Consider the following 19,885-nt stretch of genomic DNA (forward strand, 5'->3'; position numbering starts at 1 on the left):
TTTGGCATCACCGTGTCACATCGTGTCCATAAGAACAAGTAAATGAGGATCATCATACTGCCTCTCTCTGATGCGCCCATATAAATAAGATCGAGCGACTGTGCAAGCTAGAACCCAACTGGGTTCTGAAACATCTAACCTCACGAACTGATTAGCCAAAGTCTGAACATCTGCAGCTAATGGCTTCTCACCAATCGGAATATACACAAGACTGTCCATACTCACAGCCTTTCTATTCAAAGCATCGGCCACCACATTGGCCTTTCCGGGGTGATACAAAATGGTGGTATCATAGTCTTTCAACAATTCCAACCATCTTCTCTGCCTCAAATTAAGATCTTTTTGGTTGAACATATATTGAAGGCTACGAGGTTCAGTAAATACCTCACACGAGACACCGTAGAGATAATGCCTCCAAATCTTCAGCGCATGGACAATGGCTGCCAATTCTAAGTCATGAACATGATAATTCTTCTCATGAGTTTTCAACTGCTGCGACACATATGCAATCACCATGCGATCTTGCATTAATACTACACCAAGCCCAATGTGAGATGCATCACAATATACTGTATACGATCCTGAACCTGTGGGTAATACTAACACTGGCGTCATAGTCAAAGCGGTCTTGAGCTTATAAAAGCTCAACTCACACTCGTCTGACCATCTGAATGGAACACCTTTCTGGGTCAGTCTGGTCAATGGGCTTGCTATAGATGAAAACCCTTCCATGAACCGACGATAATAACCTTCCAAACCCAGGAAACTCTGAATCTCTGTAACTGAAGTAGGTCTAGGCCAGTACTGAACATCCTCAACCTTCTTAGGATCCACTTTTATGCCTTCCGCCGATGCAATATGCCCCAAAAAGGCAACTGAGTCTAACCAAAATTCATATTTTGAAGATTTGGCATATAACTGATTATTCTTCAAAGTCTGAAGCACCCTCCAAAGATGTTGCTCATGCTCCTCTCGACTGTTGGAGTAAATCAAGATATCATCAATGAATATAACCACAAAAGAATCCAAATAAGGCTTGAACACCCGATTCATCAAATCCATAAATGATGCTAGCGCATTTGTCAGCCCAAATGACATCACTAGGAATTCATAATGCCCATACCGAGTCCGAAAAGCTGTCTTAGGGATATCAGATGCCCTAATCTTCAACTTATGATAACCAAACCTCAAATGTATCTTCGAAAATACCTTGGCACCCTGCAGTTGATCAAATAAGTCATCAATTCTTGGCAGCGGATATTGTTTTTTGATAGTGGCTTTGTTCAACTGCCGATAATCTATACACATCCGCATAGAGCCATCTTTCTTCTTTATAAATAGTACTTGTGCACGCACGGCGAGACATTGGGTCTGATGAATCCCTGATCAAGCAAGTCTTGTAACTGCTCCTTCAATTCTATCAACTCTGGCGGGGCCAAACGGTATAGTGGGATATAAATGGGCTGAGTGCCCGGAGCCAAATCAATACATAAGTCAATATCTTTGTCGGGTAGCATCCCCGGCAAATCTGCTGGAAATACTTCTGACAATTCACGAACAACTGGTACTGAGTCCATAGAAGGAACATATGCACTAGGATTGCGAATATAAGCCAAATAGGCTAGACACCCTTTCTCGACCATACGCCGAGCTTTCATATAATAAATATCCATGTTGGCAGAATGACCAGGGGTTCCTTTCCACTCTAACCGAGGTAACCCCGGCATGGATAAGGTCATTTTTTTAGCATGGCAATCCAATATAGCATGATAAGGTGACAACCAATCCATACTCAAGATGACATCAAAATCTACCATATCAAGAAGTAGAAAATCTACACTAGTCTCAAGATTACCAATAGTAACCACACACGAACGATAGACATGATCTACTATAACAGAGTCTCCCACCGGTGTAGATACACACACAGAAGCAATCAGAGAATCACAAGGCACAACCAAATATGAAGCAAAATAGGAGGACACATAGGAATAAGTAGGTCCTGGATAAAATAGAACTTAAGCATCTCTATGGAAAACTGGAATAATACATGTGATCACAGCATCAGATGACTCGGCCTCAGGCCTAGCTTGAAAAACATAAAATTGGGGCTGGGCCCTACCACTCTAAACTGCATCCCTAGGACGGCCTCTAACTGGCTGGCCTCCACCTCTAACAGTTTGACCTCCACCCCTAATGGCCTGACCTCCACCTCTAGCTGTATGACCCCTACCTCTAGCTGGCTGAGAAGGTGATGAAGCAACCGCTGCCGGTATGATGGCACGAGAATCCTGTCAGGATCTGTTACTCACCAACCTAGGACAATACCTCCTGATGTAACCAATGTTCCCATACTCATAACACCCATCCTGATGCCGTGGTTGCTGAAGCTGAAGTTGACCCAAACGGGCTGGATAACCGTTGTAGTAACTCTAGAGTGGTGGTGCACTGATAGGAGTTGAATGTGCACTAAATGCTGGATGCCCAGAGTAAGGCATAATAGGACCGTGACTCCCTGAAGCACTGTGAGATACCTAAAGTGCCAAATGAAATGGTCTGGGAGGATGACCCCTACCAAAATTACCCATGCCTCCATGAGAGGCACCACTAAAATCACCGAACTGACGAGGCCTCTTATCATACCTCTGCCCACTTTCCTGTGCAAGAACCATCTCGACCCTTCTCGCGACATTAGCAGCTGCCTGAAAAGAAATCTCACTTCCGATCTCCTTGGCCATTTTAAGCATGATAGGGTGAGTGAGTCCCTCAAAAAATCTCCTCACTCTCTCTCTCCCTCAGTAAGTAGTATAAGGAGAGCATGACGGGCCAAATCCATAAAACAGGATTCATACTAAGTAACAGTCATACTGCCCTGCTGTAGACGCTCAAATTGCCTGCGAAAATCCTCTCTCAGTGTGATAGGAAGGAATTTCTCCAGGAATAGCTGAGAGAACTGCTCCCAGGTAAGTGCAGGCGATCCAACCGATCTGGTCAATGTATAATATCTCCACCACCTCTTGGAGGAACCCGTCATCTGAAATACAGCAAAATCAACCCCATTGGTTTCAACTATACCCATGTTCCACAGCACCTCAAGGCAGCAGTCAAGATAATTCTGTGGGTCGTCAGAAGTTGTACCACTGAAGTGAATTGGAAAGAGCTTAGTAAACTTATCCAGCCTCAATAAGGCCTCAAAAGATATAGCGGGCCTATCACCGGTCTGAGCCGCAATAACTGCTGAACTACCCCAACTGGTGGGGCTGCTGGAGCCTGATTCTGAGGAGCCATCTGCTCCGGAGCGGGAGTAGTGAAAGTTTGTGCTCCTCCCCAGCCTGTAAGACGGCTGGTGCCACTGGAAATGTACCATTCTGGTCCACGCCCTCCATAAGACTCACCAGACGGACTAGAGCATCTTGTAGTACTAGAGTGGCTATGAATCCTTCCGGAATCTGAACTGGTCCGACTGGTACATTCTGAACTGGAACCTCGTCCTAAAGATCCACCTGAGGCTCTACAACAAGTGCAGCTTCTCGAGCTCTAAACTGAGTTCTACCTCGGCCTCGGCCTCTAGCACGACCTCGGTCTCGACCTCTACCCTTGACCATAGTTGCCACCGGGGGCTCTGGTCCCTATCCATCGGTTCTCACCATCTGCGAGAGAAAATAAGAGTAGAATAGTTCAATCATCGAGGATAGAATAAAATCGCACGACAGAATAAGAAAGAAGTGATATTGTTCCTAAACTGCATAGCCTCTGAGAGATAAGTACATACGTCTCTGTACCGATCCTTCAGACTCTACTAAACTTGCTCATGACTCGTGAGACCTATGTAACCTAGTGCTCTGATACCAACTGTCACGACCCAAAATTTCCACCTTCGGACCGTGATGGCGCCTAACATTTCACTTGCTAGGCAAGCCAATATTAGAATAATATTATCCATTTTAAAACATTGTTTTTAAAATTTATTAATAATAAAGGAATAGATGCAGAAGTAAGGTCTGAAATATAGTGAATAATCCATAAAAATAACGGTGTCTAAATACCATCCTAGTATTGGTGTCACAAGTGCACGAGCTTCTAGAATAATACAAATAAGGGCCTGAATAAAATAAAGTTGTTTGAAAATAAACACACAGCTAAAATACAGTAGACGGGGACTTCAGAACTGCGGACGTCGTGCAGTTATACCTCAAGTCTCCTCTGAGTAGCTGAAATCCGAGCAAGTCTATGGTACGCCGCTGGGACCAACTCCAAAATCTGCACAAGAAGTGCAGAGTGTAGTATCAGTACAACCGATCCCATGTACTGGTAAGTGCTGAGCCTAACCTCGATGAAGTAGTGACGAGGCTAAGGCGGGTCACTTACATTACCTGTACGCAATATTAGTAACAACAACAATAATAGAAATAAATCAGGTAACTCATTTATAATAATTTAAGCCAATTCAGCAGTCATAACCAATTATCATTTCAATTAATCTTGTTGCAGCGTGCAACCTGCTCTCACAATATATTCACATTCAATTTTGTTGCAGCGTGCAACCCGCTCTCACAATATATTCATTTTCAATCCTCTCATATAATTATTTATAATCAAGTATATATATTGACTTTTAATAAGTCTATTGCAGCGTGCAATCCGATCCCCCAATATAGACTTTTTAATAAGTTTGTTGCGGCGTGCAACCCGATCCCCCAATATAGATATATTTACTTTCATTTCCGTTATGGCGTGCAACTCGTTCCCCCAATATATAACTTTAAACAACTCATAAATATAAATAAAAATTACTCCAATAAATACCACGTCCAATGAGAAACTATTAAGCATCAAGGCACACAATAATTATAATTTATTTATGAACAAACAATGGCAATAACAATATATTTTGGAAATCGGGGAGAAAATAGACAGTTTAATATTTAATATGCTAAATGTCAAGTAGCAATTAGTACACATAATTCAAATAAGCATGTAGCAATTATTACAGGAATTCAAGAATTAATATTTGGCAAAGAATAGGAGAGAAACAATTATTATAACAATTAATTCATGTATTAAAACAAATTTAGGATTTTCAAATAATTATGCAAACAATTAATTTTACGACGTATAGGCACACGTCACCTCGCCTATACATCGTTCCCATGCATTTCACATAACAAATAATTTAAGGGTTCTATTCCCTCAAGTCAAGGTTAACCGCGACACTTACCTCGCTTTGAAATTTCAATCAATTACTCGACCACGGATTTTTAAATCTGTCTCCAAAAGCTTCAAATCTATTCACAAACAATTCGATATACTCAATATAAATCGTAGAAATTAATTCCATATGAATTTACTAATTTTTCGGATAAAAATTCAAAATTTATTTAAATATTCGATAGTGGGACCCACGTCTCAAATCCCAGAAAGACTTACAAAATCTGAACACATGTTCCCCTACGAGTTCAACCATACAAAAAATATCCAATTCCGATATCAAATGGACTTTCAAATCTTAAATTTTCGTGTTTGGAAGATTTTATAAAAATCTGATTTTTCTTCCATAAATTCACAGATTCATGATATAAACGAGTATGGAATCATGAAATATAATCAATATAGGATAAAGAACACTTATCCCAATATTTTCCTGTGAAAATCGCCCAAGAATCGCCTTACCGGAGCTCAAAAATTGGAAATGATTGAAAATGGGTCGAACCCCATTTCCAAAACTTAAGTTTTGTTTTTCAGATTTTTATTCATCGCGATCGCGTAGAACAACTTTTCCCAGGCTCATTTTACTCTTCGCGATCGTGGGAATGGCTTCGCGATCGCGAAGCACAATTTGGCACAATTTGGCTGGCCATACTTTTAACTCTACGCGATCGCGTAAATGGTCATGCAATCGCGGAGTGCCTTTTTCCAGCTTTACGCAATCGCGTACTTACTTGTGCGATCGCATAGCACAATTGACGTGTCTAGCTTCTGCCTTCCTTCCCTCTACGCGATCGCAGCTTGTCCCTTGCGTTCGCAGTGCACTGGAAGTTTACCTTCCGCGATCGCATGCCTATATTTGCGAACGCGAAGGGTAAAACTCACTACTTACAATTTCCTCTTCGCAATCGCAGGAATGGCTTCGCGATCGGGAAGCACAATGCACCAAATGACAACAGAAGCTCAAAAAACCAGATTTTCTAAGTTCAAAATCATCTCGAAGCCTATCTGAAACTCACCCAAGCCCTCGGGGCTCCAAACCAAACATGCACACAAGTCCTAAAACATCATACGAACTTGTTCGCGTGATCAAATCGCCAAAATAATACCTAGAACTACGAATCAGACACCAAATCAAAGGAAATTTTCAAGAAAACTTTAAAACTTATATTTTCACAACCGGACGTCCGAATCACGTCAAATCAACTCTGATTCTCACTAAATTTGGCAGACAAGTCATAAATATTATAGTGGACCTATACTGGGTTTCGAAACCAAAATATGGAGCCGGTGCCAATAAATATGACATCAGTAAATTCTTAAAAATCATTCAGCTTTCAAACTTTCATGTTTCATCAAAATTTCATATCTCGGGATAGGGACCTCGGAATTTGATTATGGGCATACGCCCAAGTCCCAAATCATGTTACGGACCTACCGAAACTATCAAAACACTGATCTGAGTCCGTTTGATCAAAATATTGACTAAAGTCAACTCAGTTGAGTTTTAAAGCTCTAATTCACATTTTAATCCATTTTCCACATAAAAACTTTCCGAAAAATTTCACAGACTGCGCACGCTAGTCTAAATAGTACTTTTCGAGGACTTAGAACACAAAATTACTTATTAAATTTAAATATGACATTTTTGGTCATCACACATATGCATGATGTTAATAGTAAAGTGATTGTGGAGAATAATAAACTTGATGAGGTAGTTACTGAGAAGGCCAAGTCGTGGACAAACCTATTTTAGAGGAACATAGCGGTTGAGAATGGTATGTCGCTATCTTACATACCTCCACAAATTATTGATGGCCAAATTATTGTGCAATCAAACAAAGCTAAAATAGATCTAGAAATGGAGAAGTGGAAGAGTGATGTGATAGCTTATATCATTGGGGAAGTACCAGGGTATAACACTATGGAGAGATACGCTGGGTTGAATTGGGCAAATATTGTTGAACCAGAATTGTACCTACATGAGGAGGGCTACTACATCATTAAGTTTCAAAATGAAGCAAATATGAATGAAATCTATTATTCTGGACCATGCACGATAAACAATAGACCTATCATCCTAAAGCCTTGGACACCAGATTTTGATTTCAATGAGGAGTTTCCTACAGAAATTCCCTTGTGGGTTCAATTCCCTAAGCTGCCTATGAATTGTTGGGGTCATGATTCTTTAAGTACAATGGCTAGTGCAATTAGGACTCTTATATATGCAGATGAGTGTACTGCAAATAAAACTAGAGTGTCTTTTGCGAGGATGCTAATAGAAGTAAACATCACTAAAGAGTTGCCTCTAGAGTTAATGGTTATGGATTCAAATAGCAGGAAATTCACCCAGCAAGGCGGGTATGACTGCAAACATGAGTACTGTCAGAAATGTCTAGTAGTGAGGCACAAATGTGGCATAGAGCAACGACCAAAAAATCACCAAGAGAAATAACCTACAAAGAGAAGAGAGCCTAAGAAGGCCACAATGGAATGGAGATGTAAAGGTCCAGTGAATGGAGGATATAATCAGATTAACCAACAAGGAATTCAAGCTCAGCAGCAGGCACAAGTCATTCCCCTTTAGCAGAGCAATAAAGGTTCACAGAGCAAAGGAAATGTGCAACAAACTGTTGGCAATATGGAACAAATACAGCGGGACCATTTTCAAACACCTATACAACAGCACAAGGACAATTTGGAGGCAATAGTATATAAGGGCAAAGCTGCAGAAACTATGTTTGAATTGAATCTGGTAAACTTCCTAGCATTATCAGCTGTAGCAGTGAAAAATACCTTTGATCCATTACAAAGGGGAAATTGGAATGCTAACACCTTACCACCTGATAAGGGTAGGGGTCACATGACTTGTTAATGAAGTGGCTCTTCTGGAACATTAGATATACTAGTAGTCAGAAAATAAATCCGGCAGCTATAGTTGAAACTAGAGTCAAAGAACACAATGCAAGCAAGGTAATGCTAAAAGTAATCCCAGGGTGGAACTATTTTACAAACTACCAACATGCTTCAAATGGAAGAGTGTGGCTTACATTGGATCCCCAATGGTACATTGTTACATTGCTAAGAGTTGAAGCTCAACTTATACATTATTTGGTACAAGATAGACTGGGTGTGGTGGATTATGAAGTTATATCTATCTATAGATATAATACTCTAGAACAAAGGAAATAATTGTGGGAAGCTATAAAGGAGCTAGCAGTAAGAATTACCAAACCATGGCTCCTATGTGGTGATTTCAATGTTGTGTTGTACTCAGATGACAGATTTATGGGTAATCCTATCACCTATACAGAAGTTCAGGATTTTGCTGATTGCATGACTTCACTATCCTTGAATGAACTGTCGTGGACAAGGGAATATTACTCATGATCAAACAAACAATATAGTGCAGATAGGGTGTGCAACAGGCTTGACAGAGCACTTGGTAACTTTGAATGGATGATGCAGTGAGGTCATGTGACTATTGAATATGGCCTACCATTTATATCTGATCATAACCCCATGATTCTCACCCTACACTCTGCTCCAAAACATGGCAAAATACAATTTAGATTCTTTAATGTTTGGGCTGAGCATGATAGTTTTATTGATATTGTGGAAAGGATTTGGGGACAATCATATGCTACCTGCAAAATGAAGAATGTTTGGTTGAAGCTGAAGGCTCTAAGACCAATGTTCAGAGCCCTAAATAATGAGCAATTTAGAACTATTAGCCTGAAGATTGAACGGGCTAGAATGGAATTAGAAAACATACAAGGGAGGATCAATACAACATGTAATGACTCACTGCTTGAAGAAGAAAGGATCCTACTACAGAATTTAGAAAAATGGTCTCTCATAGAAAAAAGTGTATTGAAGCAGAAGTAATTAGCAAAATAGATTAGACTTGGTAATTCAAACACCAAATATTTTTGCAGCAATCATGAAGGAAAGAAGTCAAAAGAAACAGCTAAATGAAATTATGACCCTCACAGGTGATAAGCTTACCCACCCTAACAGCATTAAGCAGAAGGTCATTGAATTTTACAAGTCATTAATGGGATCAACATCCCATTCTCTCCCTGCTATAAATAGACTGGTGATGAGTAATGGACCAGTACTGTCACAACAACAAAAGATTGCCTTTTGTGCCGAGGTTACTGACAAAGAAATCTATGCTGGACTATGTGCTATTGATGGTGATAAAGCACCAGGTATAGATGGATACAATGCCTACTTCTTTAAGAAGGCATGGATGATCATTAAGGGTGAAGTTACTCAAGCTGTCAAAGATTTCTTTAATACTGGGAAATTGTATAAAGTTGTTAATTGTACTACTCTCACGCTGGTGCCTAAAATACCCAGTCCTAATACAATCAAAGATTATCGACCAATTGACTGCTGCACCATGCTATATAAATTGATATCAAAAGTGCTAGCAGCCAAGATACAACAAGTCATTGCCTCTATCATATGTGAGGCACATGCTGGCTTCATTCCTGGCAAGGCGATAGCTAATAACATCATACTAGCACATGAACTAGAAAAGGCATACACAAGGAAAAACATCTCTGACAGATGTATGATCAAAATTGATCTTCAAAAAGTATATGACTCAGTTAAGTGGAGTTTTCTGGAGCAAGTTTTGATAGAGCTGGAATTTCTTATGAGATTTGTAGCATGGATAATGGAGTGTGTTATCACCATTAACTATACTACCATGATAAATGGTGAATCCACCTCACCTTTTGATGCTGCTAAAGGTTTGAGGAAAGGAGATCATATCTCTCCTTTCTTGTTTGCCATAATTATGGAGTATCTCAGTAGAAGCCTCAACAGTCTCAAATAAGTGAAGAGTTTCAGATTTCATCCAAGATGTGCAAAGCTAGGAATCACACACCTAAGCTATGCAAATGACCTACTGTTATTTGCTAGAGGTGACCTTCCCTCAATCTCTGCTATTCATAGATGTTTCAGTCAATTCTCCCAAGTATCTGGACTGCAAGCAAATCTGAGGAAAAGCTCAGTGTACTTTGGCGAGTCCCTCAGAATGTAAGAGTGGAGATCCTACAGCAATTAGGCTTCACAGTAAGAGAACTGCCTTTCAAATACCTTGGTATCCCACTTGCTACCAAGAAGCTCTCGTTGATACAATGGCACCCTTTGGTAGAGAATATAGTTGCAAAGATTTCTTCCTGGACATCAAAGAAATTATCATATGATGGGCGAGTACAGCTTGTTCAAACTATGATTTTTGGTATTCAATCTTATTGGTCGCAACTGTTCACCCTGCCTTCAAAGGTCTGGAAGATGATTGACTCATTCTGCAGAAGCTACATTTGGTCTGGGGGTAAATGTAATCACAAAAAAGGCTTTGGTAGCCTGGGACAGAATGTGTACACCTAAATCAAGTTGGGGACTAAACTTGATTAATTTGCATCTATGAAAAAATTCTGCTCTAGCAAAAATATGTTGGGATGTAGCACACAAGCAAGATCGACTATGGATAATATGGATACATGCTTTCTACATCAAAGACAAACTATTTGAAAAAGTGGCAATTCCCCAACAAGCAAGCTGGATGGTGAGACAAATACTAAATGCTAGAACAACTCTTCAACAGGTGCAACATAGCCAACATCAAAGAAAGAGTATGATCAACAATTTCTACTTGCAGTTACTGGGAGATAGACCAAAAGTTAACTAGAAATGCTTGATGTTACAAAACAATGCCAGGCCAAAAGCTATATTCACCATGTGGTTGCAACTACATGGGAGATTGATGACTACAGATAGGCTGATACAATGGGTTTTAGTTGTTGATCCAAAATGCTCCTTATGCCAAGCTCATGATGAGAACAAGGAACACTTGTTTGTTAATTACCAATTTACAAAGGAATTGTGGCAGAGAATCCTACACAGAGAATCCTACATTGGATACAAAGACAGGATGTTAGGAGAGATAACCGGGAACAACATATGCAATGGGTGATACAATGTGCTAAGGGTAGATCACAACGAGCTCAACTCTACGGAATGGTGTATGCTGAGATAACTCATTTCATTTGGATTGAGAGAAACCTGCGACTATTTGAAAATAGAACCAGAGTAGTTGATAGTATTGCATGCGAGTTAGCCTACATATGTAATGTGAGAGCCACCACTGGGATTAGTAGCATGGTGTAACATTTTATGTTTTAATAGAGACAATTAGTGTAGGTTTTTGAATTTTGTAAAGATTATAGCTGTTGAGGTTTAAGCAGGCTATAGATATGTAAAGTTATTGGTGATTAATAAAATTGTTAGTTACCAAAAAAAACATATACATGCTTAAATACTTTTTTTTATTTATAAATATAATTTATTTATTCTAAGGTAAGTCCATAATATAAATTAAAAAGAGAAAAAAATTATAATATTAAAAAGATAAAAAAATAAAAAGGAAGATAAAACTGACAATTTAAAGGGTAAAATAGGTATATATCGATCAAAATTTAAAAAATCTAGTTGAGTGACCTTCTGAGTGCTATAAGCATAGTTAAATGACTTTTCTGTTACAAACAAAAGAAATATGACTTTGTTAGATAATTTTGTATAGTTAAGTGATCATTTGAGTAATGAACTCCTTTTCTAAGATGTTTATAATTTTTAAATTAACGTAAAATTGTTTATATTAAGTTTTAATTTTGTGAATTGAACTTTTTCCATATTGTCTTTATTCTAACGTTGGCTTGCCTAGCAAGTGAAATGTTAGGCGCCATCACGGTCCGAAGGTGGAAATTTCGGGTCGTGACAGTTGGTATCAGAGCACTAGGTTATATAGGTCTCACGAGTCACGAGCAAGCTTAGTAGAGTCTGAAGGATCGGTACGGAGATGTCTGTACTTATATCTCAGAGGCTATGAAGTTTAGGAACATTATCACTTCTTTCTTATTCGGTCATGCGAATTTATTCTATCATTGATGATTGAATAATTCCACTCTTATTTTCTCTCGCAGATGGTGAGAACACGTAATACATCTACCGATAGACAGGGACCAGAGCCCCCGGTGGCAACTATGGCCAGGGGTAGAGGTCGAGGTCGAGGTCGTGCTAGAGGCCGAGGCAGAGGCAGAGGTAGAGCTCAGTCTGGAGCTCGAGCAGTTGCACCTATTGTAGAACCTCAGGTGGATCTTCAGGAGGAGGTTCCAGTTCAGAATGTATCAGACAGACCAATTCATGTCTCGGAAGGATTCATAGCTACTCCAGTGCTACAGGACGCTCTAGTCCGTCTGGTGAGTCTTATGGAGGGCGTGTCACAGAATGGTATATTTCCAGTTGCACCAGCCGTCTCACAGGCTGGGGGAGGAACACAAACTCCCACTACTCCCGCTCCGGAACAGATGGCTCCCTAGAATCAGGCTCCAGCAGCCCCGCCAGTTGGGGTAGTTCAGCCAGGTGTTGTGGCCCAGACCAGTGATAGGCCCGCCATGTCTTTTGAGGCCTTATTGAAGCTAGATAAGTTTACTAAGCTCTTTCCAGTTCACTTCAGTGGTACACCTTCTGAGGACCTACAAGATTATCTAGACCATTGCCATGAAGTGTTGCGGAACATGGGTATAGTTGAGACCAATGGGGTTGATTTTGCTGTATTTCAGATGACGGGTTCCGCCAAGAGGTGGTGGAGAGATTACACATTGACCAGACCAATTGGATCGCATGCACTTACCTGGGAGCAGTTCTCTCAGCTATTTCTGGAGAAGTTCCTTCCTACCACACTGAGAGAGGATTTCCGTAGGCAATTTGAGTGTCTACAGCAGGACAGTATGACTGTTACTCAGTATGAATCTCGTTTTGTGGATTTGGCATGTCATGCTCTCCTTATACAACCTATTGAGGGAGAGAGAGTGAGGAGGTTTATTGAGGGACACACTCACCCTATCAGAATTTAGATGGCCAAGGAGACCGGAAGTGAGATTTCTTTTCAGGCAGCTGCTAATGTCGCGAGAAGGGTCGAGATGGTTCTTGCACAGGAGAGTAGGCAGAGGTCTGATAAGAGGCCTCGTCAGTTCAGTGGTTTTAGTGGTGCCTCGCATGGACGCAGGGGTAATTTTGGTAGGGGCCATCCTCCCAGACCATTTCATTCGACACTTCATGCATCTCACGGTGCTTCAGGGAGTCATGGTCCTATTATGCGTTACTCTAGGCATCCAGCTTTTAGTGCACATTCAGCACCTATTAGTGCACCACCACTCCAGAGTTACTACAGCGGTCATCCGGCCCATTCGGGTTAACTTCAGCTTCAGCAGCCACGACATCAGGATGGGTGTTATAAGTGTGGGAACATTGGCCACATCAGGAGGTATTGCCCTAGGTTGGCGAGTAACAGATCCCGGCAGGATTCTCGTGCCATCATACCGGCACCGATTGCTTCACCACCTTCTCAGCCAGCTAGAGGTGGGGGTCAGGCAGTTAGAGGTGGAGGTCAGACCATTAGAGGTGAAGGTCAGGCCATTAGAGGTGGAGGTCAGGCTCTTAGAGGTGGATGCCATCCAGTTAGAGGTCATCCCAGGGACGCAGTCAGAGTGGTCCCCGATTTTATGCTTTTCCAACTAGGCCTGAGGCCGAGTCATCTGATGTTGTGATCACAGGTATTATTCCAGTTTGCCATAGAGATGCTTCAGTTCTATTTGATCCAGGATCTACTTATTCCTATGTGTCCTCCTATTTTGCTTCATATTTGGTTGTGCCTTGTGATTCTCTGAGTGCTTCTGTGTGTGTATCTACACCGGTGGGAGACTCTGTTGTAGTAGATCATATCTATCATTCATGTGTGGTTACTATTGGTAATCTTGAGACTAGTGTGGATCTTCTACTTCTTGATATGGTAGATTTTGATGTCATCTTGGGTATGGATTGGTTGTCACCCTATCATGCTATATTGGATTGTCATGCCAAGACAGTGACCCTAGCTATGCCGGGGTTACCTCGGTTAGAGTGGAAAGGAACTCTTGTTCATTCTTCCAGCAGGGTTATTTCTTATATGAAAGCTCGACGTATGGTCGAGAAAGGGTGTCTAGCCTATTTGGCTTATATTCGTGATCTCAGTGCGGATGTTCCTTCTATGGACTCAGTACCAGTTGTTCATGAATTTCCAAAAGTATTTTCTGCAGATTTGTTGGGGATGCCACCCGACAGAGATATTGGCTTCTGTATTGATTTGGCTCCGGGCACTCAGCATATTTCTATTCCACCATATCGTATGGCTCCGCCGGAGTTGAAGGAATTGAAGGAGTAGTTACAAAACTTGCTTGATCAGGGATTCATTAGACCCAGTGTCTCGCCCTGGGGTGCACCAGTACTATTTGTAAAGAAGAAAGATGGCTCTATGCGTATGTGTATAGATTATCGACAGTTGAATATGGCCACTATCAAGAACAAATATCCTTTGCCAAGAATTGATGACTTATTCGATCAACTTCAGTGTGCCAAGGTATTTTTGAAGATTGATTTGAGGTCTGGTTACCATCAGTTGAAAATTAGGGTATCTGATATCCCTAAGACAGCTTTTCGGACTCGGTATGGGCATTATGAATTCTTAGTGATGTCATTTGGGTTGACAAATGCCCCAGCAACATTTATGGATTTGATGAATCGGGTTTTCAAGCCTTATTTGGATTCTTTTGTGGTTGTATTCATTGATGATATCTTGATTTACTCTAGCAGTCGAGAGGAGCATGAGCAACATCTTCGGAGGGTGCTTCAGACTTTGAAGAATAATCAGTTATATGCTAAATTTTCAAAATGTGAATTCTGGTTAGGCTCAGTTGCCTTTTTTGGGGCATGTTGTATCGGCGGAAGGCATAAAGGTGGATCCTAGGAAGATTGAGGTTGTTCAGAATTGGCCTAGACCTAATTCAGTTACAGAGATTCAGAGTTTCATGGGTTTCGCAGGTTATTATCGTCGGTTCGTGGAAGGGTTTTCATCTATAGCAAACCTATTGACCAGACTAACCCAGAAAGGTGTTCCATTCAGATGGTCAAACGAGTGTGAGTTGAGCTTTCAGAAGCTTAAGACCGCTTTGACTACGGAGCCCGTGTTGGTATTACCCACAGGTTCAGGATCGTATACAGTATATTATGATGCATCTCACATTGGTCTTGGTGCAGTATTAATGCAAGATAGTAGGGTGATTGCATATGTGTCGCGGCAGTTGAAAGTTCACGAGAAGAATTATCATGTTCATGACTTAGAATTGGCAACCATTGTTCATGCACTGGAGATTTGGAGGCATTACCTCTACAATGTCTCGTGTGAGGTATTTACTGATCATCGTATCCTTCAGTACCTGTTCAAACAAAAAGATCTTAATTTGAGGCAGAGGAAATGGTTGGAATTATTGAAAGACTATTATATCACCATTTTGTATCACCCCGGAAAGGCCAATGTGGTGGCCGATGCTTTGAGTAGAAAGGCTGTGAGTATGGGCAGTCTTGCGTATATTCCGGTTGGTGAGAGGCCGTTAGCTGCAGATGTTCAGACTTTGGCTAATCAGTTTGTGAGGTTAGATATTTCAGAACCCAGTCGGGTTCTAGCTTGCACAGTCACTCGGTCTTCTTTATATGAACGCATCAGAGAGCGGCAGTATGATGATCCTCATTTACTTGTCATTAAGGACATGATGCGACACAGTGATGCCAAACAGGTTATTGTGGGGGAAGATAGAGTTCTGCGAATGCAGGGTCGTATCTGTGTGCCTAATGTGGATGGGCTTCGTGAATTAATTCTTGAAGAGGCACACAGTTCCAGGTATTCTATTCATCCATGTACCGCTAAAATGTATCAAGATTTGCGGCAACATTATTGGTGGAGGAGAATGAAAAAGGATATAGGTGCATATGTAGCTCAGTGTCTGAATTGTCAGCAAGTTAAGTACAAGCATCAGAGACCTGGTGGTTTGCTTCAGAATTTAGAAATTCCTGAATGGAAATGGGAGAGTATCACTATGGATTTTGTTATTGGACTCCCACAGACTCAGAGAAAATTTGATGCAGTTTGGGTCATTGTGGACAGGTTGACCAAGTCAACACATTTCATTCCAGTGGCAGTTACCTATTCTTTAGAGGGGTTAGCTGAAATTTACTTTCGTGAGATTGTCCGCCTTCACGCAGTGCCCGTGTCCATTATTTCAGATCAAGGTACGCAGTTTACCTCACACTTCTGGAGGGCTATACAGCGTGAGTTAGGCACGCGGGTTGAGTTGAGTACAATATTTCAGCCAAAGACATACGGACAGTCAGAGCGCACCATTCAGGTATTGGAAGATATGCTTCGTGCTTGTGTTATAGACTTTGGAGGTTCTTGGGATAAGTTCTTTCCACTTGGGGAGTTTGCTTATAATAATTGCTACCAGTCGAGAATTCAGATGGATCCATATGAGGCATTACACGGAAGGCGATGTCATTCGCCAGTTGGCTGGTTTGAACCGGGAGAGGCTCGGTTATTGGGTACCGATTTGGTACAGGATGCCTTGGATAAGGTCAAGATTATTCAGGATTGACTTCGCACAGCTCAGTCTAGGCAAAAGAGTTATGCCAACCGTAAAGTTTATGATATTGCATTCATGGTTGGAGAAAGAATATTACTCCAGGTTTCACCTATGAAATGTGTAATGAGGTTCGGAATGAAGGGCAAGTTGAGCCCTAGGTATATTGGATCCTTTGAAATTCTTGAAAGGGTGGGTGAAGTAGCCTACAGACTTGCATTACCACCTAGTTTATCAGAGGTTCATCCGGTGTTCCATGTGTCTATGCTCCGAAAATATCATGGTGATCCGTCCCATGTGTTAGATTTCAGCTCAGTCCAATTGGACAAAGATTTGACTTATGAGGAGGAGCCGGTGGCTATTCTAGTCCGGCAGGTCCGACAGTTGAGGTCTAAGAGTTATCCATCAGTTCGAGTACAATGGAGAGGTCAGCCGGTAAAGGCATCTACCTGTGAGTCTGAGTCGGACATGCTGAGTAAATATCCACACCTTTTCTCCAGCTCACGTACTTTTTCTAACTCCGTTCGAGAACGAACGTTTGTTTTAAAGGTGAAGAATGTGATGACCCAAAATGTCATCTTTACATTTAATAAGTAATTCTATGTTCTAAGACCTCGAAAAGTACTATTTATCATTTCTCAAATTACGTGCGCAGTTCGTAAAATTTTTCGGAAAGTTTTTATGTGAAAAATGGATTAAAATATGAAATAGAGCCTTAAAACTCAATTGAGTTGACTTTGGTCAACATTTTGAGAAAACGGACTCGGATAAGTGTTTTGACAGTTTCGGTAGCTCCGTATCGTAATTTGGGACTTGGGCGTATGCCCAGAATTTAATTTAGAGGTCCCTAACTCAAGTTATGACCATTTAACAAAAACTAGTAATTTAAAGGCTAAAGATTTTCAAGTTTGACCACGGGGTTGACTTTTTGATATCGGAGCCAGAATTCAATTCTGGAAATTTGAATAGCTCTGTTATGTCATTTATGACTTGTGTGCCAAATTTGAAGTCATTCTGGATTCATTTAATATGTTTTGGCACGAGTTTTGCAAATTGAAAAGTTTAAAACTTAAAAGTTTGAATAGAGGTGTGAATTATAGTTTCATTGTTATTTGACGTGATTTTAGACCCCGAGTAAGTCCAGATTATGTTACGGGAATATTGGTATATTCGGACTGGGTCCCAAGTACCCCGAGTGTGATTCGAATCGAAATCGGAACAAGAATTGGACTTAAGCAAAATCTGAAATTTGGCCTTCTCTTGTAATCACACCTGCGGATTTTTGACCGCAAAAACGAGCCTTCCATCGCAGAAGCGGCCTGGGCAGGCTGGGCAAAGGTCCGCAGTTGCGGAAACTTGTACGCACCCGCGCGTCTGTAGAAGCGGACTCAACAATCGCAGAAGCGGAAGGCAACGCAGGTGCGAAAATACCTGGGCAGTGTATAAATCGAAGAGTCCGAGATTTTTACTCATTTTGGTCATTTTGAGTTCGGTTAAGGCGAATTTTTGGGCGATTTTCACGGGAAAAAATTGGGATAAGTATTTCTTATCCTATGTTGATTATATTTCATGATTTCATACTCATTTACATCACGAACCCATGAATTTATGGAAGAAAAATTATATTTTTATAAAATCTTTTAAAAACAAAAATTTAAGATTTGAAGATCCATTTGACATCGGAATTGAATAATATTTATATGGTTGAACTCGTAGCGGAACGAGTATTCGAATTTCGTAAGTTTTCTGAGATTTGAGACGTGGATCCCACTGGCAAATATTGAAATGAATTTCGGATTTTTATTCAAAAAATTAGTAATGAAATTAATTCCTATAATTCGTATTGAGTATATCGAATTGTTTGTGAATAGATTTGAAGCTTTTGGAGACAAATTTAAAAGGAAAAGCTTTGGTCGAGTAATTGATTGGAATTTGCAAAGCGAGGTAAGTGTCGTGGTTAACCTTGACTTGAGGGAATAGAACCCTTAAATTATTTGTTATGTGAAATGCATGTGAACGACGTATAGGCAAGGTGACGATTGTCTATACGTCGTCAAATTAATTGTTTGCATAATTATTTGAAAATTCTAAATTTGTTTTAATACATGAATTAATTGTTATAATAATTGTTTCTCTCATATTCCTTGCCAAATATTAATTCTTGAATTACTGTAATAATTGTTACATGCTTATTTAATTTATGTGCATTAATTGCTACTTGACATTTAGCATATTAAATATTATAATGCCTATTTTCTTGTTGATTTCCACAATTATTTGCTACTTGTCATTGCTTGTTTCATAAATAAATTATAATTATTGTTTGCATTGATGCTTAATAGTTTCTCATTGAACGTGGTATTTATTGGAGTATTTTTATTACATTTAAGAGTTGGTAAAATATATTTGAGGAACGGGTTGCACGCCGCAACAGAATTAATTGAAATGAATATATTGGAGGAACGGATTGCACGCCGCGACAAAATTAATTGAAATGAATATATTGGAGAAACGTGTTGCACGCCGCAACATAATTGATTGAATTGAATATATTGGAGGAACGAGTTGCACGCCGCAACAGACTTATTAAAAGTCAATATTTGGGGGATCGGATTGCACGCCGCAATAGACTTATTTAAAAGTCAATATATACTTAATTAAAAATAACTATATTAGAGGGTTGAAAATGAATATATTGTGGAAGCGGTTTACACGCTATAACGGAAATTGGTTGAAATAATAATGGATTATGACTGCTGATTTGACTTCAATTATTATAAATGAGTTACCTGATGTATTTCTATTATTTGTTGTTGTTACTAATATTGCGTATAGGTTAATGTAAGTGAATCGCCTTAGCCTCATCACTACTTCGTCGAGGTTAGACTCAGCATTTACCAGTACATGGGGTCGGTTGTACTGATACTACACTCTGCACTTCCTGTACAGATTTTGGAGTTGGTCCCAGCGGTGTACCGTAGATTTGCTCGGATTTCAGCTACTCAGAGGAGACTTGAGGTATAACTGCACGGCGTTTGCAGTTTTGAAGTCCCGTTTACTTTACTTTAGATGTGTGTTTGTTTCCAGACAGTTTTATGTTATTCAGACCCTTATTTGTATTATTCTAGAAGCTTGTGCACTTGTGACACCAATTC

General features: G+C 40.3%; 2 protein-coding genes across 2 annotated transcripts; both read left to right on the forward strand.

Moving 5' to 3' along the window:
- Positions 1–7,066: 7,066 nt before the first annotated feature.
- Positions 7,067–7,660, forward strand: LOC138899535 (uncharacterized). The gene has a single exon (XM_070186075.1). It carries the CDS (start codon positions 7,067–7,069, stop codon positions 7,658–7,660), a length of 594 nt encoding a protein of 197 aa, XP_070042176.1.
- Positions 7,661–10,173: 2,513 nt separating this feature from the next.
- On the forward strand, positions 10,174–10,611 carry LOC138899536 (uncharacterized). The gene has a single exon (XM_070186077.1). The coding sequence runs from the start codon at positions 10,174–10,176 to the stop codon at positions 10,609–10,611; it is 438 nt and encodes a 145-aa protein (XP_070042178.1).
- Positions 10,612–19,885: the final 9,274 nt, after the last annotated feature.

The sequence above is a fragment of the Nicotiana tomentosiformis genome, chromosome 9 (genome assembly GCF_000390325.3).
Source record: "Nicotiana tomentosiformis chromosome 9, ASM39032v3, whole genome shotgun sequence".
NCBI lineage: Eukaryota > Viridiplantae > Streptophyta > Magnoliopsida > Solanales > Solanaceae > Nicotiana > Nicotiana tomentosiformis.

Coding starts and splice junctions, on each gene's coding strand:
- LOC138899535 (XM_070186075.1), top strand. CDS start 7,067: ATGGAGAAGTGGAAGAGTGATGTGATAGCTTATATCATTGGGGAAGTA.
- LOC138899536 (XM_070186077.1), top strand. CDS start 10,174: ATGTTTCAGTCAATTCTCCCAAGTATCTGGACTGCAAGCAAATCTGAG.